This window comes from Pelophylax lessonae (assembly GCF_965119305.1).
Source record: "Pelophylax lessonae genome assembly, chromosome: 3".
NCBI classification, from domain to species: domain Eukaryota; kingdom Metazoa; phylum Chordata; class Amphibia; order Anura; family Ranidae; genus Pelophylax; species Pelophylax lessonae.
In genome coordinates, this window is record NC_138770.1 from 69,385,537 (window position 1) to 69,410,448 (window position 24,912).

Below are 24,912 nucleotides of genomic sequence, written 5' to 3' on the forward strand. Positions count from 1 at the left end.
TGGACTAATTAGGAGTGGTCCTGGAGGGATCAATGGGGCAGTCCTGACCCATAGTAAGCTGACACTTGAAAGATCCAGAAAAGGAAAATTATGGTAAGTATCAAAACAATTTTCCTCAATCCTCATAATTTATAGCAGTGGTACATATTGTATACTATATGCTTGCTATATATCATGTGCTATGTCCCATAAGAAGCTATTCTATGTTTCCTAAAGTTAATTTCTCAGTTGTTCTGATAATGGATTTCCTGTGCTGGAAGATAAGAATTTTAAACAACAATCGTTGCACAATAATTGTGCTGACACAATAAAAAACAGTAGTGCTGTCTCATCAGAAACTGCAAATGTATGTAACTGTTCCTGTAATTTCACCTATTGTTAGAGGAAGATTCCCTATGGTAGAAAGCTATTCTTTCTAAGGTATGTTGTAGAAGTTATACTAACATAAAATTAATAATCTCTCTCCATGGGACCCACACTACCTAGGCAAATACAGACACTTTTTGTCAAGTGTATTGGGGAGATCCAAGATGATTAAATCATTTTAACATGGACGTTTAACTACCTGATGCCCTCATTGTGCCTGTCTTCTGTATTTTTTACGTGGAGATGGTGACTCATTGATGGTTTCTTGTTGGGTATTCTGGTCCGCTGTGGCGCTCGGTGATCCAGAAGGAGTGTCTGTTCTTTTATTGATTTTGGTCATGTACATTCATTATGTATGTGGATCTAGACTCTTTTGATCGAAACACGTAGGAGCTTTCACCTGCATATTGTATAAGAATTAGTTTTGAACCCATGATCAATCATATTTTTAAGTTTTTATTTATGGTCTCAAAACCTTTTGTTGTAATATTATATAACGTGTAACTTGTAAAAGGGTAAGGGTGTTTGTGTCTGTAAACGGCCGCCATTTTGTTGACATCTACCTGAAAAGCCAATCCTGCCTGTCTTGCACCAGTCTATCCACATGCCAATCCAACTGATACAGGTTTGGGAGCATTGGAGCGATACTATTTTCATTGCTTTTGGCTACATTTCAGATTATGTTCATTGATCTATGCTAAGCAAACAGCTATTCTTTTTTATCTAAGTTCCAATAGATCAGTGATATGCAAACTGTGGCCCTTCAGATCTTGCATAACTACAAGTCCCATGAGGCATAGTACGATTCTGACAGCCACAAGCATGACACCCAGAGGCATGATGGGACCTGTAGTTTTGCAACAGCTGCAGGGACACAGTTTGCATATCCCTGCAATAAACCATGTCCCTTAATTTTACATGATTGCTTATCCAGGAGTAGGTGGGGACTTTTCAGGAAATAGAGCTTAAAGTATATGTCCAGGCAAAACTTCTTCTTAATTTTGAATAGAGTGAGAAATAATTAGAAACTCTGACCTTTTTTTTTCTTTTTACTGCTATCTAGGTTTACATTAGGCCCTCTTTTCTTTGCTAAGCAGAAATGTATAATGGGCCATATCAACAATCTAAGCATTTGGCTTGCTGTTGTGGCTTGGCCCCATTGATTTTATTGGCTAGGTCTGAAAGGTAATGTTGCCTATCAACTCAACATGCCATGTCACATTTTATGCAACCCAGAACATCGTGATCCCAGCATGGGAACAGCCTCCTCTTGCAGTATTTTAGGGTCTATGTGGGCTGCTGTCTGTTTTTACTGCTCTCCTGTCTGCTCATGCAAAAGAGGCCTTAATCACTTGTCTACTTTGTCTACCTGGGCAATTTTTTTTTTTTTTGTGCTGTGCTTTTATATAGGGTGTGCACAGGGGTATCAGCAGTGGCGGCTGGTGCTCAAAATTTTTGGGGGGGCGCAAACAGAAAAGGGGGAGGGGTGGGATGAGTGGAAGCAGGGATGGGATGGGGTGGGATGAGTGGCAGCAGGGATGGGATGGGGTGGGATGAGTGGAAGCAGGGATGGGATGGGTGGCAGATGGGATGAGTGGCAGATGGCATGGGTGGCAGATGGGATGAGTGGCAGATGGCATGGGTGGCAGGTGGCATGGGTGGCAGCAGGGATGGGATGGGTGGCAGATGGGATGAGTGGCAGCAGGGATGGGATGGGGTGGGATGAGTGGAAGCAGGGATGGGGTGGGATGAGTGGAAGCAGGGATGGGATGGGTGGCAGATGGGATGAGTGGCAGCAGGGACGGGATGGGGTGTGATGAGTGGCAGCAGGGATGGGATGGGTGGCAGATGGGATGAGTGGCAGCACGGATGGGATGGGGTGGGATGAGTGGAAGCAGGGATGGCATGGGTGGCAGATGGGATGGGTGGCAGATGGAATGGGTGGCAGATGGGATGGGTGGCAGATGGCATGGGTGGAAGATGGAATGGGTGGCAGATGGGATGGAATAGGATGAATGGCAGCAGGGATGGGATGGGTGGCAGATGGGATGAGTGGCAGCACGGATGGGATGGGGTGGGATGAGTGGAAGCAGGGATGGGATGGGGTGGGATGAGTGGAAGCAGGGATGGGATGGGTGGCAGATGGGATGAGTGGCAGATGGGATGGGTGGCAGATGGCATGGGTGGCAGATGGGATGAGTGGCAGATGGGATGAGTGGCAGATGGCATGGGTGGCAGATGGCATGGGTGGCAGATGGGATGAGTGGCAGATGGGATGAGTGTCCGATGGCATGGGTGGCAGATGGGATGGATGGCAGATGGCATGGGTGGCAGATGGGATGAGTGGCAGATGGGATGAGTGGCAGATGGCATGGGTGGCAGATAGCATGGGTGGCAGATGGGATGAGTGGCAAATGGGATGAGTGGCAGATGGCATGGGTGGCAGATAGCATGGGTGGCAGATGGGATGAGTGGCAGATGGGATGAGTGGCAGATGGCATGAGTGGCAGATGGCATGGGTGGCAGATGGGATGGGTGGCAGATGGGATGAGTGGCAGATGGAATGGGTGGCAGATGGGATGGATGGCAGATGGCATGGGTGGCAGATGAGATGAGTGGCAGATGGGATGAGTGGCAGATGGGATAAGTGGCAGATGGCATGGGTGGCAGATAGCATGGGTGGCAGATGGGATAAGTGGCAGATGGGATGAGTGGCAGATGGCATGGGTGGCAGATAGCATGGGTGGCAGATGGGATGAGTGGCAGATGGCATGGGTGGCAGATAGCATGGGTGGCAGATGGGATGAGTGGCAGATGGGATGAGTGGCAGATGGGATGGATGGCAGATGGCATGGGTGGCAGATGAGATGAGTGGCAGATGGGATGAGTGGCAGATGGGATGAGTGGCAGATGGCATGGGTGGCAGATGGCATTGGTGGCAGATAGCATGGGTGGCAGATAGCATGGGTGGCAGATGGGGTGGGTGGCAGATGGGATGGGTGGCAGATGGGATGAGTGGCAGATGGGATGAGTGGCAGATGGCATGGGTGGCAGATGGCATTGGTGGCAGATAGCATGGGTGGCAGATGGGATGGGTGGCAGATGGGATGAGTGGCAGATGGCATGGGTGGCAGATGGCATTGGTGGCAGATAGCATGGGTGGCAGATAGCATGGGTGGCAGATGGGGTGGGTGGCAGATGGGATGGGTGGCAGATGAGATGAGTGGCAGATGGGATGAGTGGCAGATGGGATGAGTGGCAGATGGCATGGGTGGCAGATGGCATTGGTGGCAGATAGCATGGGTGGCAGATGGGATGGGTGGCAGATGGGATGGGTGGCAGATGAGATGAGTGGCAGATGGGATGAGTGGCAGATGGCATGGGTGGCAGATGGGATGAGTGGCAGATGGGATGAGTGGCAGATGGCATGGGTGGCAGATAGCATGGGTGGCAGATGGGATGAGTGGCAGATGGCATGAGTGGCAGATGGCATGGGTGGCAGATGGGATGGATGGCAGATGGCATGGGTGGCAGATGAGATGAGTGGCAGATGGGATGAGTGGCAGATGGGATAAGTGGCAGATGGCATGGGTGGCAGATAGCATGGGTGGCAGATGGGATAAGTGGCAGATGGGATGAGTGGCAGATGGCATGGGTGGCAGATAGCATGGGTGGCAGATGGGATGAGTGGCAGATGGCATGGGTGGCAGATAGCATGGGTGGCAGATGGGATGAGTGGCAGATGGGATGAGTGGCAGATGGCATGAGTGGCAGATGGCATGGGTGGCAGATGGGATGGGTGGCAGATGGGATGAGTGGCAGATGGCATGGGTGGCAGATGGGATGGATGGCAGATGGCATGGGTGGCAGATGAGATGAGTGGCAGATGGGATGAGTGGCAGATGGGATAAGTGGCAGATGGCATGGGTGGCAGATAGCATGGGTGGCAGATGGGATAAGTGGCAGATGGGATGAGTGGCAGATGGCATGGGTGGCAGATAGCATGGGTGGCAGATGGGATGAGTGGCAGATGGCATGGGTGGCAGATAGCATGGGTGGCAGATGGGATGAGTGGCAGATGGGATGAGTGGCAGATGGGATGGATGGCAGATGGCATGGGTGGCAGATGAGATGAGTGGCAGATGGGATGAGTGGCAGATGGGATGAGTGGCAGATGGCATGGGTGGCAGATGGCATTGGTGGCAGATAGCATGGGTGGCAGATAGCATGGGTGGCAGATGGGGTGGGTGGCAGATGGGATGGGTGGCAGATGGGATGAGTGGCAGATGGGATGAGTGGCAGATGGCATGGGTGGCAGATGGCATTGGTGGCAGATAGCATGGGTGGCAGATGGGATGGGTGGCAGATGGGATGAGTGGCAGATGGCATGGGTGGCAGATGGCATTGGTGGCAGATAGCATGGGTGGCAGATAGCATGGGTGGCAGATGGGGTGGGTGGCAGATGGGATGGGTGGCAGATGAGATGAGTGGCAGATGGGATGAGTGGCAGATGGGATGAGTGGCAGATGGCATGGGTGGCAGATGGCATTGGTGGCAGATAGCATGGGTGGCAGATGGGATGGGTGGCAGATGGGATGGGTGGCAGATGAGATGAGTGGCAGATGGGATGAGTGGCAGATGGCATGGGTGGCAGATGGGATGAGTGGCAGATGGGATGAGTGGCAGATGGCATGGGTGGCAGATAGCATGGGTGGCAGATGGGATGAGTGGCAGATGGCATGAGTGGCAGATGGCATGGGTGGCAGATGGGATGGGTGGCAGATGGGATGAGTGGCAGATGGCATGGGTGGCAGATGGGATGGATGGCAGATGGCATGGGTGGCAGATGAGATGAGTGGCAGATGGGATGAGTGGCAGATGGGATGAGTGGCAGATGGCATGGGTGGCAGATAGCATGGGTGGCAGATGGGATGCGTGGCAGATGGGATGAGTGGCAGATGGCATGGGTGGCAGATGGCATGGGTGGCAGATGGGATGAGTGGCAGATGGCATGGGTGGCAGATGGCATGGGTGGCAGATGGCATGGGTGGCAGATGGCATGGGTGGCAGATGGGATGAGTGGCAGATGGCATGGGTGGCAGATGGGATGGATGGCAGATGGCATGGGTGGCAGATGAGATGAGTGGCAGATGGGATGAGTGGCAGATGGGATGAGTGGCAGATGGCATGGGTGGCAGATGGCATTGGTGGCAGATAGCATGGGTGGCAGATGGGATGGGTGGCAGATGGGATGGGTGGCAGATGGGATGAGTGGCAGATGGGATGAGTGGCAGATGGCACGGGTGGCAGATAGCATGGGTGGCAGATGGGATGGGTGGCAGATGGGATGGAATAGGATGAATGGCAGCAGGGATGAGCACTGCTCTCTCCTGGCTGCCTCTATGAAAGCACATCCTGCCTGAACGGTAAGCAGCTTCTTCTCTCATCACTCCACATGTGCTTCTTGCAAAACACACAGAGTGAGACCTCCCCAGAGAGCTGCACTGTCGCTGCCTGTGTGTTTCCTCTCACTCTGCAATCTATCTCCATTGTCTGCACACACACACAGGCACACAGACAGGACAGAGAGGACCACACTGAGTCTGTCTGAGTCTGACTGAGGCACTTACCTGTCACTGCTGCTGCTGCTCTCGGGAGTCGGCCAGTCAGGACTCTCTGGAGAGTGGAGTGGAGACAAGACGTCCTCTTCTCTTCTTCCTCCGATGCGTGCCATCCCGGAGCCCGCTCTGACCATCTGACGGCGGGAAGGTGACCGCACTGCCCCCAGCAATGATGTCCTGAATCATGATTGGTCCAGGCTGGAGTCTGGACCAATCATGATCCAAGACATCACAAAAGGGGGTGGTGTAGCGCAGTGCTCTGCGCTACAGTTACGCCCCAGAAGGCCGCCAATCGGCACATCTGCGGGTGGAAAACCCCACCCCCCATAGGCACCAATGAGGCGGGCGCCAAACGGGGGTGGTGTAGCGCAGTGCTCTGCGCTACAGTTATGCCCCAGAAGGCCGTCAATCGGCGCCTCTGCGGGTGGAAAACCCCACCCCCATAGGCACCAATGAGGCGGGCGCCCCTTGTGGCCAAAAAATATATATATTTTTTTTTTTTAATCTTTTTTTTTTCTTTTTCTTTTTGGGGGGGGCGCCCCTGCGCCCCCTATCGGCCGTCCGCCACTGGGTATCAGGGGTGCTTATATAATTATTTTTCCCTCTTTATTCTTTTTAACTTTATTGCTATCACAATGGGGGCTAACAAGCATGGGCTAGTGATGGGTTCTCTTTATGGAGGCATTAGGGGTCTAATGATTATGTTTATGTAGCACCCTCCTAGGTAGGTGCTAGGGGGAGAGTATAGTTTTTGGATCTGTCTGCCTATCAGAGGAGCAGCATGCAAATCTATATTGCTTTCTGCCTACCAGAGAGCAGGATCTGTGAGTTAGGTCTGCTCTGTGTGCTCAGTGTGTGATTCATTAAGTCTAGAGAGTGTTTCACACTGGTCCAATAGGGAGGCATGTTGGACAGTGATAGAAAACCTGACCAATGGATACATAGGCTTTGATACAGTCCTGGTGATTGGTAGAGATAGGCTGTCTCCGTGCATTCTGGGATACAGTATAAAAGCCAGGAGCACATGTGTTGCAAGGTCTTTGGCTGGTGAGCAGAGGGAGGGTGGCGGCTGCCTTCTCCCCTGTAGCAGTGGCACGTGGTCACAAGCGGTCGGTCAGGGGACCAGAGGAAAGGAACTGAACTCAAAGTCCAGGAGAACTGACTGGAGGGGTAGAGACACTGGAGACCCTCGAAAAATCTGCAACATGTAAGCGGGTTGTAAATAGCCAGTTAGGTGCTGTCCCGGATGGGAGGGTAGGAGTTAATACTTTCCTGGTTCTTTGGGTTTTTGGTGAGTTTTTCTTTGGGTCCAATCCACTGCTCCAGTGTTATAAAAGAGGGACAGGGGTCTGGAGTTGTGTGGTTGGAGGAAGAGAGAGTCCAAGGAGAGAGGTCCAAGCCTGTAAAAGAAAGAGCGCCCATGAAGAGTAGAAGAATGTTGCTTACTACACCTGGAATGTAAAGACCGTCAGAGCTTTTGGTTCACTCAAAAGACACCAGCTGCTGGAGAATGCCTCTGATTGTCTCTGTATTTTACATTGACTTTATCTTTGTAGGTATATCGGGGCAGCACACAGCCTGGGAAGAATAATGTCTCCGCATGTTGGACTTTGTAATGCCTTTTGTACTTTGTTAAGTAAAGTTTTGAAACCTTGTTCCAGTCTGGCCTGGGGTGTAATGCAAGTAACTGGGATCATTCTACAGTTCAGGTCACTAAGGTACTTTGGGGTATGAAGACATGGGTACAAGAGTTAATACAGTGTGAAGCGCTGGACAGGTGGATGTGGAAAAGGCTCAGTATGTCCCTCCCAAATGCAAGTTACAGAAAAGGTATACATTGACATGGGGACCCAATGGGTAACTGGAAAATAGTTATTGTCAGGGTTGCCATCCTTAAATTTACAGACAGTTCACAAATTAAAACCCATTTACAGGCTGTCCGTAAATGCCCATTAGGGACAGCGGCCGCCCGTAAAAATATGGCTGTTGGCAAATTTTGGAAGTGCGCATGTGCAGTTCTAAAGCCGGCCTGACTCGGCAAGCTTGAACAGTAGGCAAATGTACCTGGTGTACGTTAATCTCTAAAGGTAGAGGTCTAAGTCTAAGGTCGAGTATTCCCCCACAGCCTTATTCCAACCCCATTGGCTTCAGCCTTATTCCAGGGCATTGATGGAAATGTCACAAAAGTAAAGGCACCCCATGTGTAGTAAAGTGATCCTGCTACAGGTACTACATAACTATTCTCTAGTTAACCATTGGGTCCCCATGTCATTGTACACTTTCTCTGTAACTTGCATTTAGGAGGGACATGCTGAGCCTTGTCCTTATCTACCTGTCCAGCGTAGCCCAGAAGAACCAACCCCGGGTAGGTCTCTCATGTGTCCCTTGCTTGGCACCCAATGAGGAGGGAAACATAGAGTACGGGAGGACCACCCTGTCACCTGCACTTTGAGTCTGGTTTGGATCTTAAAGGGAAACCCCATGCCAAAATGGAAAAAAAATGGCGCCCCCCCCACCCTCCTTGACCATGCCAGACCACATGCCCTCAACATGAGGGGTGTAGGTGCTTTGGGGCAGGGGGTCTCTGTGCCCCCCACCCCAAAGCAACTTGTCCCCTTGTTGATGGGGACAAGGGCCTTTTCCTAACAACCCTGGGCGGTGCAATTAGTAAGCTTATTGGAATCTGGACGCCCCCTTCAAGAAGGGGGTCCCCAGATCCCACCTCCCCCTATGTGAATGAGTATGGGGCACATTGTACCCCTACCCATTCACCCCCAAAAAAGGCAGTGTAGTGTAAATAAAAACAAGAGACGGTTTTGACAAGTCCTTCATTAAAAATCTTCCTGCGGTCTTCTACACCGCTGCTGTCTTACTTATTCGCCCCCTAAAAAGGCAGTGCAGTGTAAATAAAATCAAAAGACAGTTTTGACAAGTCCTTTATTAAAAATCTTCCTCCGGCCTTCTCCACTGCTGCTTTTTTTCTCCGCCAACCTGGTCCTCCTCTGATGCTGTCTCCCGTTATTGTGCCAGCTCCATTATTTGCCTGCCGGTTCTTATTTAGCCATGAGGCATGGCCATCTGGTGACATCACCATAAGACCCCGCCCCTTATGATGTCACAAGGGATAATAAAGGACTAAGGACTAATAAAGGGTCAAACCCTCCTCTTGTTTTTATTTACACCACACTGCCTTTTTTTGAGGTGAATGAGTAGAGGTACAATGTACCTCATACTCATTTACATGGGGAGGCCGGGACCTGGGGGACTCTTCTTAAAGAGGGCCTCCAGGTTCTGATTAGCCTCTTGCCCACAGACCCCCACAATCACCGCCCAGGGTTGTTAGAAAGAGGCCCTTGTCCCCATCAACATGGGGACAAGGTGCTTTGGGGTGGGGGGTGCAGAACCCCCCTGCCCCACAGCACCCACACCCCCCTATGTTGAGGGCGCGTGGCCTGGTATGGTCAAGGCCCCCCTTTCCTGACCTGCCGGGCTGCATGCTCAGATAAGAGTAGGGTCTGGTATGGATTTTGGAGGGGACCCCATTCCATTTTTTTTGCATTGAGTTTCCCCGCAAAATTCATACCAGACTGAAGTGTTTGGTATGGTCTTGGGGGCACCCTACGCTGTTTTTTTTTTTTTTTTTCTCATTTTTGTGTGGGGTTCCCCTTCAAGATTCATACCAGACTCAAAGGGCCTAGTATAGATCTTGGGGGGGGGGGACCCCACACCGGTTTTTTTTTTTACATTTTGGAGTCAGGTTTCCCTTCAAGATCCTTAGAGCACAAGTCGCACCACAAGTCGGATCATGATGATCCGAACTGAATGCGACTTCTATTCAAATCAACGGGCTAAAAGTTGGATCAGTTAAGGCGGCTTTCATAGGGAAACATTGATTTTGAATAGAGGCAGAGAAACAACGCTGAACGCGCATTACTGCCAGTCCAAAAAGCTACTAAAAGTGTGTTTTTACAGCCACTTTTTCCTGGCGTTGGTAGTTGCTTTGCAGCTAATTTTTTATAACTCCCTGTGTGCATGAGGCCTTAATAGAATCAAAGGGTTTGGACTTCTGACAATGTTTTTGTTGCAATATAAAGGTATTGATTATTTTTTAAATGTTTTCCTTTAGGTGTATTCACAGCATCATAAGAATGATATTTCCACAATCTGCTGCCCTCTTGTGGACTTTCTTTGGAGTTACTGCTGAATGTAAGAACCAAGTTTAACAGCTTAAGGACCGCCCCACTTACATATACTGCCCTTAGGCATGAAATCACGTACCTGTATGTAATTTCTTTCTTCAGGTATGGGGCGCGCATGATTGGACACAGCAGAAGCCAATCAGCGGGGCTGGCAGACCCAATGTTTGCCGGCACCCGGTGATCGTTACCGAGACAGGCAGAACGGCGATCTGCCTATGTAAACAAGGCAGATCGCCGTTCTGTCAGTGGGGAAGATGGAGATCTTGTGTTTCTGCTAAGCAAGAACACGGATCTCTGTCCTCCCACAGTCAAAGCACCTCCCCACAGTTAGAAAGCACTCCAAGGGAACACATTTAACCCTTTGATCACCCCTGATGTTAGCCCCTTCCCTGACAGTGTCATTAGTACAGTGACAGTGCCTTTTTTTTAGCACTGATCACTGTATTGGTGTCACTGGTTCCCAAAAAGTGTCACGGGTAGTGTCAGTATGTCCGCCGCAATGTCGCAGTCCCCCTAAAAATCGCTGATCGCCACCATTACTAGTAAAAAGAAATAAAAAAAAAATAATGCAGGTTACAGAAATAAAAATCGCTGATTGCCGCCATTACGAGTAAAAAAAAAAAAAAAGTCCATAAATCTATCCCATTGTTTGTAGACGCAGTTTTGCGCAAACCAATCAATATACACCTTTTGGGATATTATTTTTTATTTTTTACCAAAAGCATGTAGCAGAATACATATTGACCTAAAATGATGAAGAAATATGATTTTTTTACATTTTTTTATTGGATGTGTTTTATAGTAGAAAGTAAAAAATATTGTTTTTTTTTTTTTCAAAATTGTCGGACTTTGCGTTTATAGCGCAAAAAATTAAACCCGCAGAAGAGATCAAATACCACCAAAAGAAAGCTCTATTTGTGGGGAAAAAAGGATATCAATTTTATTTGGGTACAGCGTAGCACGTTTGCGCAATTGTCAGTTAAAGCAGCGCAGTGCCGAATCACAAAAAATGGCCTGGTCTGGAAGGGGTCACCCCCCTTCCAGACCAGGCCACTTCCGGTGCTGAAGTGGTAAATACACAGCTTTTATTATAGTGACTTTGTTACCACAAAGTCATAAGCAAGCCATATTCTTACCTTTTTGGTGGCCTATGTCTTCATACACTTCATTGCTACCTCTACCCGGCTGCTGTAGTATCCTTCTTGAATACTTGTTCCCCACACTGCACCCAGTGGCATTGGTTTACTAAAGGCAAGTAGGCCATTAATTTTGCAAGGGAATTTTCCCCAGATCTTAGTGAATGATATAAGGTTCTGCTGGCTTCCTTTATCCAATTTTGTGCAGTGAAAACAATTTTTAATTTTCCTTAGGAGTTTTTCAAGTGCTTTTGTATCAGGCCAGTTTCATATATGCTGCGGCCGCAGTTCAAAAGATGGGGTCCAGCGCCTCCCTGTTCACCGATTCACAGTAGCTCACAAAAGTGAGTACACCCCTCACATTTTTGTAAATATTTTATTATATCTTTTCATGTGAAAACACTGAAGAAATGACACTTTGCTACAATGTAAAGTAGTGAGTGTACAGCTTGTATAACAGTGTCAATTTGCTGTCCCCTCAAAATAACTCAACACACAGCCATTAATGTCTAAACCGCTGGCAACAAAACTGAGTACACCCCTAAGGGAAAATGTCCAAATTGAGCCCAATTAGCCATTTTCCCTCCACGGTGTCATGTGACTCGTTAGTGTTACAAGGTCTCAGGTGTGAATGGGGAGCAGGTGTGTTAAATTTGGTGTTATCGCTCTCACTCTCTCATACTGGTCTCTACATGGCACCTCATGGAAAAGAACTCTCAGAGGCACTGAAAAAAGAATTGTTGCTCTACATAAAGATGGCCTAGGCTATAAGAAGATGGCCAAGACCCTGAAACCGAGCTGCAGCATGGTGGCCAAGACCATACAGCAGTTTAACAGGACAGATTCCACTCAGAATAGGCCTCGCCATGGTCGACCAAAGAAGTTGAGTGCACATGCTCAGCATCATATCCAGAGGTTGTCTTTGAATATGGTCTGTCAGTGCTCAGACCATATTCTGTACACTGCATCAAATTGGTCTGCATGGCTGTCATCCCAGAAGGAAGCCTCTTCTAAAGATAATGCACAAGAAAGCCCGCAAACAGTTTGCTGAAGACAAGCAGACTAAGGACATGGATTACTGGAGCCATGTCCTGTGGTCTGATGAGACCAAGATAAACTTATTTGGTTCAGATAGTGTCAAGCGTGTGTGACAGCAACCAGGGGAAGAGTACAAAGAGTACAAAGACAAGTGTGTCTTGCATACAGTCAAGCATTGTGGTGGGAGTGTCATGGTCTGGGGCTGCATGAGTGCTGCCGGCACTGGGGAGCTACAGTTCATTGAGGGAACCATGAATGCCAACATGTACTGTGACATACTGAAGCAGGGCATGATCCCCTCCCTTCGAAGATTGGGCTGCAGGGCAGTATTCCAACATGATTCTGACCCCATACACACCTCCAAGATGACCACTGCCTTGCTAAACAAGCTGGGGGTAAAGGTGATGGACTGGCCAAGCATTTTCCCAGACCTAAACCCTATTGAGCATCTGTGGGGCATCCTCAAATGGAAGGTGGAGGAGCGCAAGATCTCTAACATCCACTAGCTCCATGATGTCGTCATGGAGGAGTGGAAGAGGACTTAGGTGGCAACCTGTGAAGCTCTGGTGAGCTCCATGCCCAAGAGGGTTAAGGCAGTGCCGGAAAATAATGGTGGCTACACAAAATATTGACACTTTGGGCCCAATTTGGACATTTTAACTTAGGGGTGTACTCACTTTTGTTGCCAGCAGTTTAGACATTAATGGCTGTGTTGAGTTATTTTGAGGGGACAGCAAATTCACACTGTTATACAAGCTGTACAGTCACTACTTTACATTGTAGCAAAGTGTCATTTCTTCAGTGTTGTCACATGAAAAGATTTAATAAAATATTTTCAAAAAATGTGAGGGGTGTACTCACTTTTGTAAGATACTGTGGGTGCAAATCAGGTCCGAAATTTTTGCCTGATTTTGCACCTGAATTGGAACCATGGACGCACAGGACTCTTTTTACATGCCGACTGCGGCCGCCCATAGCTCTGTGAACCGACTCCATTGAGAGTCGGTCACACTCTCCTGTCATGCGAATTCAAAATGCATCCAATTTGCATATGTGTGAACCCAGCCTTAAAAATAGTGCATCAAAAGCCCAAGAAAAATGCTTCCCCTTAAAATCAATGAATGTGTTCACACTGGGGCAGTGCGCTTCCATTTGGGTGAAAAAAAAATTCTGCTTGCAGCATTTTTGGAGCAGGTTTGAGGAGTTAAAAAACACCAAAAATACACCTCCCCAAAGCAATAGAAAACCCAGCAAAAACGTGGCAAAAATGCATTAAAAATGTGGCATAAAAGCACCCATGATGCGTTTTTAGTGCGTTTTTTGAGTAACGTGTCCTTTATAAACTGCACAGCAAATGCGGTAAAATTGCATTTAAATCACAGCGGACCAGTGCAAAGCAGCCTTAGACTGGGATGGAGTGGGTGGTTGATCTGTGCCGAGAGGTTAGACTGAGATGGAGAACTGTACTGGGTGGGCTGTACTGAGGGGTTAGGGTGGGAGGGGGGGTCTGTACAGGGGGCTTCTTTTCTGGGGGGTCTGTATAGGGGGAGAGGAATCTGTGCTGAAGAATTAGGCTGGGAGGGGTTACTATACTTAAAGGTGTATGTGCTGAAGTGTTAGGATGGGAGGGCGATTTGTACTGGGGGCTCTGTACTGAGGGGTTATGATGAGAAGGGGATCTGTACTGAGGGGACAGGATGGGAAGTGAGTTTGTACTGGGGGGTCTGTACTGAGGGGCTAGGATGAGAGGGGAATTGTACTGAGGGAGGGGTTGTACTAAGGGGTTTGGATAGGAGGGGGTCTGTACTAAGAGGTCAGGATGGGAGGGGGGTTTGTACTGGGGGTCTGTACTGAGGAGTTAGGATGAGAGGGGAGTTGTACTGGGGGGATGTACTAAGGGGTAAGGATAGGAGGGGGGTCTGTACTAAGGGGTCAGGATGGGAGGGGGGTTTGTACTGGGGGGTCTATACTGAGGAGTTAAGATGAGAGGGGAGTTGTACTGGGGGGCTGTACTGGGGGGGTAGGATTAGAGGGGAGTTGTACTGGGGGCTGTACTGAGGGGATAGGATAGGAGGGGGGTCTGTACTAAGGAGTTAGGAAGGGAGGGAAGGTCTATACTGAGGGGTCTGTACTGAGGGTATAGGAAGGATGGGGGGGGCTGCACTGAGGGCTTAGGATGGGAGGGGGTCTTCACCAGGGGGTTCTCTACTGAGGGGGCTGTTTGGGGGGGGTCTGTGCTGAAGGTTTAGGCTGGGAGAGGGGACTATACGTAAGGGTCTATGTGCTAAGGGGTGGGGTCTGTACTGAGGGGTCAGGATGGGAGGGGGGTTGTACTAGGGGGTCTGTAATGAAGAGTCAGGATGGGAGGGAAGGTCTGTACTGAGGGGTTTGTATTGAGGGGTTAGGATGAGAGGGGAGGTGTACTGGGGGACTGTACTGAGAGGTTAGGATAGGAGGGGAGGGGCTGTACTGAGGGGTCAGGATGGGAGGGGGGTTGTACTAGGGGTTCTGTACTGAGGAGTTAGGCTGAGAGGGGAGTTGTACTGGGGGGCTGTACGTAGGGGTTAGGATAGGAGGGGGTCTGTACTGAAGGGTCAGGATGGGAGGGAAGGTCTGTACTGAGGGGTTTGTATTGAGGGGTTAGGATGGGAACAGGGCTTTACTGGAGGGAGGATCTGTACTGAGGGGAATAGAAGGATGGGAGGGTCATCTTTGGGGGGGGCTGTACTGAGGGATTAGGATAGAAGAGGAGTCATATTGGGAGGGGCTCTGTACACTACATAGAGCTTAGGATAGGAGGGGGTTTAACTATAGAGGGACTATACTGAAGAGTTAAGCTGGAATGATGTATCACTATGTAAGCGTTCTGAAATTATGAAATATAATGTCTCCCATTCTGTCTATCTTACTATATTTGTATACTGAATAATATTGTATCTTTTCTCCTATGTTCTCCAACAGATACAAATGCTGCCCTCCGAGGGCGGGCAACTCAGTCTTCAATTTTACGAAATTCAATCATTGGCTTTCAATCAGCAGCAATAAATGCAATAGATGGTAACCAGGACTCAGACTTTTCCCATGGCTCCTGCTCCCATACACATAATGACCCATCTCCTTGGTGGAGGGTGGACCTGCTGACACCTTACAGAATCAGTCACATCAACATTACTAACAGAGGAGACTGCTGTGCTGAAAGACTGAACGGTGCTGAAATTCTCATTGGAAACTCTCTGACCAACAGTGGAAATGATAATCCCAGGTGAGGTTGGATTTAGCCTACCTTCTTCCACATATATAAAAGGGTGAAAACCTCCACCACAATAAAAAAAAAAAACTCCTATAAATAAAAATCACGGCTAAACTCCTCGTCACAAATCAAATGCCATTTGGAATCACAAGTAAATAACAAAGTCCTGTTTTTTTTTTTTTTTAAGCCATGCAAGGAAAATGCATAATGTGCTAGTTTGCATTGCATACTAGCACATTAAGAAATACTTTCTAAGCCCTCATGTGCCGCTCTGTCACCGCTGACAGGCGCTTCCATCCCAAACCGGTCTTCCTTCCAGGTTCGCGTCCTCCAGCCGAGGAAGTCACTAACCACGGCAAGGAGCTCTGAAGGGACGGCACGAGTATACCATCCCTTCAGAGCGCATGCGCTGATGACGTCACCGGCTGCATGCAGTGTGAAAAACTTCTAAACATTGCAAGTTTAGAAGATTTTCAAAGTACCTACAGGTAAACATTATTATATATTAGGTAGTAGGGTTTACTTCCACTTTAACTTTATCCTGTTTAATTTGTTCATAAATGATCTAGAGCAGGGATCTCCAAACTACGGCCCTCCAGCTGCTGCGGAACTACACATCCCATGAGGCATTGTAAAACTCTGACATTCACAGATATGACTAGGCATGATGGGAATTGTAGTTCCTGAACAACTGGAGGGCCATAGTTTGGAGACCCCTGATCTAGAGGATGGGATAAACAGCTCAATCTCAGTATTTATAGGACGATACTAAATTAAGCAGAGCAATAACTTCTACGCAGGATGTGGAAACCTTACAAGAAGACCTAAACAAAATAATGGGTCGGGCATTTACATGGCAAGTGAGGTTTAATGTTGGAAAATGTAAGGTAATGCATTTGGGTGTCAGAAATACGAATGCAAGTTACTCACTAGGGGGGAGAGCCTTTGGGTGAATCTAGGATGGAAAAGGACCTGGGAGTACTGGCAGACAACAAGCTCAGCAATGGCATGCAATGCCAAGCTGCTGCAAGCAAAGCCAACAGAATACTGGGATGTATATAAAAAAGGGGATTCACTCCAGAAATAAAGAGATTATTCTCCCGCTCTACAAGACTCTGGTCCGGCCACATCTGGAGTATGCTGTCCTGGGCACCGGTCCTCAGAAAGGATGTGCTGGAACTGGAGAAAGTCCAGAGAAGGGCAACAAAGCTAATAAAGGGAATGGATGATCTCAGCTATGAGGAAAGGCTACAAGCCTTGAACTCATTCTCTCTGGAGAAGATACACTTGAGAGGGGATATGATATCAATGTACAAATACCGTACGGCAACCCTAGCATAGGGAACAAACTTTTCAGCGATAGGGAATTTACCACTTGCCGACCGCCAGCAGTACATATTCTTCGACAAATCGGCTCTATTGCGCAAAACGACAAATCTATTCATCGTTTCATGCAATAACCAGTAGGCGTGTGCGTGCGCTAATTGACCACAGGGGGAGCCAATAAGCAGGTCCGGCAGATGGGATGTCTGCTGACCACCAGCGATCGCTCCCCAGAGAGACAGAACGATGGTCTGCTGATGTAAACAAGGCAGACCACCGCTTTGTCACAGATGAACACAGGGATCTTGTGCTCCTGCTATTTAGGAACACAGATCTCTGTGTTCATCTAATGAGTCCATCACCCACACAGTTAGAAACCACTCCCTAGGAGCACGCTTAACCCTTTGATCACCCCTGGTATTAACCCCTTCCCTGCCAGTGTCATTATGACAGTAACAGTCCATATTTTTAGCACTGATTACTGTAGTAATGTCACTTGTCCCCAAAAAAGTGTCAAAAGTGTCAGGTAGGTGTCCGATCTGTCCGCCGCAATGTTGTAGTCCCGCTAAAAATTGCTGATTGCCGCCACTACTAGTAAAAAAAAAAAATAAAATAAAAAAAAAAAATACCATAAATCTTTTCCCTAGTTTGTAGGCGCGATAACTTTTGCGTAAACCAATCAAAATACGCTTATTGGGATTTTTTTTTTTTACCAAATATATGTTGCAGAATACAAATTGGCCTAAAATGATGAAAAAAAGAATTAAAATTAGCAGAAAGGGTTGCTCTTTTTTTGTTTATAGAACAAAAAGTAAAAATCGCCCAGATGATCAAATACCATTTTAGTGCGCACAAACACAATATGGTTGATTTACTGAAACTAGAGGGTGTAAAATCTGGTGCAGCTCTGCAGAGAAACCAATCAGCTTCAAATTGTCAAAGTCAAAGCTTGATTGAACAAGCTGAAGTTAGAAGCTGATTGGCCACCATGCACAGCTACACCAGATTTGGATTTTGCACTCTCCAGTTTTAGTAAACCAACAATACCCGTGTCATATTTCTTTTATTTGTTTTGATGTGCAGTAAATGGTTAAATCCACTTTTATTTCTCCTATCATCATCATCATCATCATCATCATCATCATCATAGTAATGATAATTTCCTCTCTACAGGTGTGCAGTGGTAGTCTCAATCCCAGCTGGAGAAACAGAGACCTTCATGTGTAATGGCATAGTTGGCCGATACGTCAATGTCATTTTACGTGGAAAATCAGAATATCTGCACCTGTGTGAAGTTCAGGTCTTTGAGCATTACTGGAAAAATTAAAGGGTAACTCCACTTTCATGGGGAAAAAAATAGCAAATAAAGAAAAAATAATACAGTGTATACAATTGAGACACAAGTCATATTGTATTTTAATGTTATTATCCACTTAAGGACTAAGCCTATTACTGACACTTGTTGTTTACAAGTTAAAAACAGTATTTTTTGCTAGAAAAATACTTAGAACCCCCAAACATTATTTATATATATATATATATATATATATATATATATATATATATATACAGAGCTTTTTTTCTCAGAGAAAAGGTGCAGGAACTCCCCCTTTTAAATCTTCTTATCTCCGCTCCCATACCCACCTCTGGGCAACATCCCTTGGTTCCGGTCCCTACCTTTTTCTGAGCAACACTCCTTGGATCCGCTCCCTACCCACCTCTGAGCAACTTCCTATGGTTCCAACCCCTATCCACCTCCCAGTACCGTCCCTTTTTAGAGAACATAGAACCAAGTAACATTTTATGGTGATAAGTAATTTGTATGGAATTTGTTAACAACAAGAAAAGTAGTAAAGTAGATCCCCTGCAGCCAGCAGCAATATATCCTTTCCAACAAAAATATATATTTTTTTCCAGCTACAATGGATCCCAACAACAATAGACTTGGCAGCAACAACAGATTTCCCAGCATCAATAGACTCTCCAGCAGCCAACAACAATAGACCACTTCCTCAACAATAGTTCCCCCACCAACAATAGATCTCCCAAACAATAATAGATTGCCACAAAAATAGATGCTCTCCAGCAACAATAGATCCCCCAACAACCAGCAAGAACAGACCCCTCTCTCAACAGTAGATCCCTTCCAGCAACAACTAAACCCCACCAGCAACATAAGCCCACCCCCCAGCAGCAACAATGTCCTCCATCATGCAAAAATATATCCCCCTCCTGGAACAATAGAGCCCCCCCAGCAGCCAGCATTAACAGACCCTCCAGCACCCCTTGCCATACATACATTCACTGCTGGAGGTGCCGGAACTGCGTTCCCCCGTGTTCCCACTGAAAAAAAGCCCTGTATATATATATATATATATATATATATATATATAATTTTTAGCAAAGACTCTGGAGAATAAAATGGCGGTCATTGCAATATTTTTCGTCAAACGCAATTTTTTGAATTAAGAAATAAGGAAACAGTAAAGTTAAGTGTGAATTATGTGAAAGATAATGTTATGCCGAGTAAATAGATACCCAACATGTCATGCTTCAAAATTACATACCCTCACGGAATGGCGACAAAGTTTGGTACCTAAAAATCTCCATAGGCGACAATTTAAACATTTCTAAAGGTTACCAGTTTGGTGTTAAAGAGGAGGTTTAGGGCTAGAACTATTTCACTCGCTCTACCGATTGCGGTGATGCCTCACATGTGTGGTTTGAACACCGTTTGCACATGTGGGCGCGACTTGCGTATGCGTTCGCTTCTGTGCGCGAGCTCAGAGGGACAGGGCGCTTTTAATTTTTTTTTTCTTTTCCTATTTATTTTACCTTCTATGTTTTTATTTTTTCACTGCCCCTTTAAAAAAAAAATATATATATATATTTGCTCACTGTTATTCCTATTACAAGGAATGTAAACACCCCTTGTAATAGAAATAGGCATGACAGGTTTCTTTAATGTGAGATCTGGGGTCAAAAAGACCTCAGATGTTACATCTACACTAAAAAGTGAAAAAGAATTAAAAAAAAAAGTCATTTTTTATCATCATGAAAAAAAAAATGGGCTCTTTAAGTCCGTTGGGAGGAAGCGACGTATGACGTCGCTCTGGTCCTCCAAGGCCATAGAGTCGAGTGAGGGCCGGCTTGCCCTCACTTAACCGGATAGTTTTCCCCGCTACTGACGGCTCTGGTAAGCGGGGAAAGTGACCGGGAAGCGTCGGGAGGGGAGACGGGCACCTCTCCCGCCGCCCATAAAAGTGATCCTGCAGCGAATCCGCCACTGGGACCACTTTTATGGTTAAAGTGGACTGCCCGCTATCTGCTGCCATAACCCCGGTATTTAACATCAAAGTAGCGGCGTAAATACGTGGCGGGCAGTCCGTAAGTGGTTATAAATTACCTTTCCTTTTCAAACTGCAGCCGCTGTAATTTGCAATGCAATATGGCTACCTGGAGCTGTTCTGTACACAGAATGTGTACTGACCACACCCTGAAACATCATTTCCTGCTTGTGTGATTGGCTCACCAATTTTCCCAGAAGTCTGCCTAAGATACAAGTCAGATTTCTGGCATCCCTTGCAACAAAAATGTAATTTTTGGTGAGATACTCCCAATAGGAACATGTCTAAAGGGATGCAGGCCCAGCAGATTTCCTCATTAGTGTCCTGCAGGTGCACAGCTGATTGATTTTTATGAAACCACTCCCAAAAGATTCACTTTCCCACAGGGGCACAGAGAAATACAGAGGGATTTCTGAATGTTTTTTTTCTCAACAAAAGTATATAAAATAAAAATAATCAAATAACTAAAATATTAAATAAAAATATTAAAAAGATACAAGCTTTTGGAACACTAGGTTCCTTCTTTGGATGCAGCTAATCTTTCATTATACTTGAAGAAGGATCAAAGTTTTCAGAGAGCTTTTTTAACCACTTACCCACTGGGCACTTAAACCCCCTTCCTAACCAGACCAATTTTCAGCTTTCAATGCTCTCACATTTTGAATGACAATTACTCAGTCATGCAACATTGTACCCATATGAAATTGTTGTCCTTTTTTTCACACAAATACAGTTTTCTTCTGGTGGTATTTAATCATTACTGGGTTTTTTTGTCCTATAAATAAAAAAAAGACTGAACATGTTGTAAAATGCATTTTTTTTTTTGTTAAGGTTTTAAAATTTAGCAAATTTTGTAATTTTTCTTCATACATTTTTGCCAAAAGATATACTGCTACATATCTTTGGTAAAAAATAACCCAAATAAGTATATATTTTTTGGTCTTTGTGAAGGGTATAGAGTCTACAAGCTATGGTGCCAATCATTGAAAATTGATCACACCTGAAGTACTGCCAGCCTATCACATTTCTTGAGACCCTAACAAGCCAGGAAAGTACAAATACCCCCAAAATGACCCCTTTTTGGAAAGTAAAAAGTCCAAGATATTTAGTTAGAGGCATGATGAGTTTTTTGAAGTTGTAATTTTTTTCCCACAATTCTTTGCAAAATGAAGATTTTTTTCACAAAATTGTCATATTACAAAGTTATTTCTCACAAACTGAATAGGCATACTTGCAACTACACCCCAAAATACATTCTGCTCCTCCTCCTGAGTATGGCGATACCACATGTGTGGGACTTTTACACATCCTGACCACATACAGAGACCCAAAATCCAAGAAGCACCTTCAGGCATTCTATCCCATCAGTACAGCCTCATCGGTGTCCATTAGTGCAGCAAAATTTTATAACAAACTATGAAAAAGTTGTTTTTTTTTTCTAAATTTTCAGTAATTATTCGTTTATTTAGCAAAAAAAAAAAACAGTGGTGATTAAATACCTACTATATAATTGCAGCCTCACCAGTGCCCATCAGTGCAGACTATCAGTGCCGCCTCATCAGTGTCCATCGGTGCCCACCAGTGCAGTCTATCAGTGCCCATCAGTGCAGACTATCAGTGCCCATTAAGCCCATCAGTGCCACCTCATCAGTGTCCATCAGTGCCCATCAGTGCAGCCTATCAGTGCCCATCAGTGCAGCCTCATCAGCGCACATCAGTAAAGGAGAAAAATTACCTGTTTGCAAAATTTTATAACAAACTATAAACAATTTTTATTTTTAACATTTTCAGTATTTATTAGTTTTTTTAGCAACAAATAAAAAAAAAAAAACAGCGGCGATTAAATACCACCAAAAGAAAGCTCTATTTGTGTGAAAAAATTATAAAACTGTTATATGGGTACAGTGTAGCATGACCGCACAATTGTCATTCAAAGTGCGGCAGCGCTGAAAGCTGATATTGGCCTGTAGAAGGAAGGGGGTGAAACTGCCCAGTAGGCAAGTGGTTAAAGCATAAGGGAAATCAACAATTTTAAAATATATAATTCTAAATACATTTTATTTAAAGGAATCGGTGGATTGCTAAGTCTCTTGTTGTGCATTTTACTGAGAAGTAATATCATTTTCATCAAGTTCTCAATCTGCACAAGTGAATGCAGCACATTTTATATATTTACACAATGTACACTAGTTGTATTAAATAATCAATGCAGTATTATATATGAAATTTACTTTACAGCTTTAAATTTGAAATACAAACTTGCAATCCATCACTTTTCTTAAAAAATGTAGAAATAGAAAGTTCTCGTTATTCTGCAGATGTGACAGTTATTTTCTACACTTTCTGGTGACTCCGGACACAACCATAGATGCTGTCTCTGATATGACCTACTGTATGTCCTTAACCACTTAAGCCCCGGAGGATTTGGCTGCTAAACGACCAGGGGGTATTTTGCGATTCGGCACTGCGTGACTTTAACGGACAATTGCGCGGTCGTGCGACGCTGTACCTAAACGAATTTGACGTCCTTTTTTTCCCACAAACAGAGCTTTCTTTTGGTGGCATTTGATCACCTGTGCGCTTTTTACTTTTTGCGCTATAAACAAAAAAAGAGCGTAAATTTTGCAAAAATAACAATATTTTTCAATTTTTTTTTATATGAAATTCCCCCCCCCCCCCAAAAAAAGTAAAAATCTAAATTTTTTAACATTTTCGGCCAATTTGTTTTATGCTACATATGTTTGTTAAAAAAAAAATCGCAAAAAGCGTATTTTGATTGGTTTGCGCAAAAGTTATCGCATTTACTAACAAAGGGAAAGATTTTTGTCATTTTTGTTGTTTTTTTTTTAACGCGTAATGGCGGCGATCTGCGATTTTTTTTTGCGGTACTGCGACATTTCGGCGGACATATCGGACCCTTGACTGACATTTTTGACACTTTTGGGGTTACCAGTGACATTTCTACAGTAATCAGTGCTACACATATGCACTGTTACTGTAAAAATACACTGGTAGTGAAGGGGTTAACTTTATTTGAGAGGGAGGGGCTGTGTGTGTCCCTAGGGGCGTGCTTTCTACTGTGATTGGCTGTGGCTTGAGCTGTAAGGACACTGATCAACGGATCTACATAGTAGATCCATGTGATCAGTGTCTTTACAGCGAGGAGAATGACAGGCAGCTTGTTTACAAAAGCTGCCTGACATTCTCCCTCTCCCCCGCCGATCGCCGAGTGGCCGGCGGACATCGGGTCCGCTGGTCACACGCGCGGGGGGGTCCGTGACCACGCGGGAGCGCGCCTCCGGCGGCGCGCGCTCGCTCCCTAGACCCTCACAAGCAAGCAACGTAGCCCTACGTTAGTTTGCCTGTGAGGGGCTGACCGCCGCCGTAGATAGTCGTGCGGCGGTCGGCAAGTGGTTAAAGGGAATGTACAAGTTTTTTTTCATTGATTTTTTTATGACACGATGCATGTAAAAGAAATCAACGTAATATAAATATTGTTTATATATATATATATATATTAGATAAGTGAAAAAGTAGGTGCTGGTAATCAGTGGTGGTGTTCCAGGTGTGTTAGGGGGTATTAGATTGTCTACACCAATCAATTATGTCCATAAAGTTAAACCTCGTTTACCAATAAATCTATAAATAAATGGTGGACTTTAAAATCATCTATAATACCATAATGTGAACCATTTGTAATAACAACCTAGTAAAAAGGTGAAATATATATCTCTGTGTCTATATAAAATTGGTGACTTTTAAGTGATAATAAAATTGCAATTAGTGACACTTGTGTTATAAAACCTTATGTGACATAAAAACGCATGTAAATTAGCAATAAAATCTATAAAATCTGTAATTCATTTATATTTTTGTGCAATAGGTGAAAGAAAGTCCATGGTGATTAAATAAAATCTTCAAAGTGCTTTTGTGCTCCAATTTGTGCTAAAATTCGGCAATATTTGCTTCTTAACAGATGGCTTTAGGCAACAAGGACCTAGATCGCTTTTGATCCCTTTAAGGATAGATCAATTCTCCACCGAGTTTATCCAATCCAGGGATAGGTGGTAGATGTTCCAATCTGGATCTGGACCGCAGGATAGGGTCTCAAGCAGATGTATATGGGAACATATGATAGGGAAGCCAAAATATAGTGTAAATCCGTTTTTATTATGGTGAAAAAATAAAAGATAAAATTGGCTGCTTACAGTGTGTAGTGCCTTCTCCTGGCACTAGGTGGAAGCGCTGCAATATGTTTAGGATGTATGGAAGTGACCACTCTGGTGCTCTGTAATAGGATACAGTTTCCTTCCCAGCCCCCGTAGTGTGGCAGTGGTGGCGTGCGTTCCAGACCAAAGCAGTAAATTACGTCGCTGGTTAACTCAGTTTCCGGTTTACAGACCACAATGCATTTCGCGGTTATCGCGTCCTCAGGAAGTCCGCTGAACATCGGACTTGGCTGCTATTTATGGGGCTTGCTTGTTTGTGATTGGAGGGATAGAAAAAATGCCCTCCCACTGATTTAACTAGTTGTGGATATGCTCTATATGGCAGAATATATGTATACACACATGTAGGCTTGGCACCTTGCTTTGCAGCTCTACATAATGGTTGCACTTCACTGCTCTGTCT

At 45.7% G+C, this 24,912-nt stretch overlaps 1 protein-coding gene across 2 annotated transcripts in view; it reads left to right on the forward strand.

Moving 5' to 3' along the window:
* Positions 1–332: 332 nt before the first annotated feature.
* Positions 333–24,912, forward strand: part of LOC309549332 (fucolectin-like) — a 135,692-nt gene continuing 111,112 nt past the window's right edge. Inside the window, exons 1-4 of one of the 2 annotated variants that reach the window (XM_082249530.1) lie at positions 333–420; positions 10,114–10,193; positions 15,322–15,622; positions 18,107–18,284. In XM_082249530.1, the coding sequence (XP_082105656.1) occupies positions 10,136–10,193; positions 15,322–15,622; positions 18,107–18,260 (513 nt within the window). In that variant the 5' untranslated portion in view covers positions 333–420; positions 10,114–10,135 and the 3' untranslated portion in view covers positions 18,261–18,284. Of the gene's footprint in view, positions 421–10,113; positions 10,194–15,321; positions 15,623–18,106; positions 18,285–24,912 lie in introns of those variants that run through there. The other variant, XM_082249531.1, reaches the window with a different exon arrangement.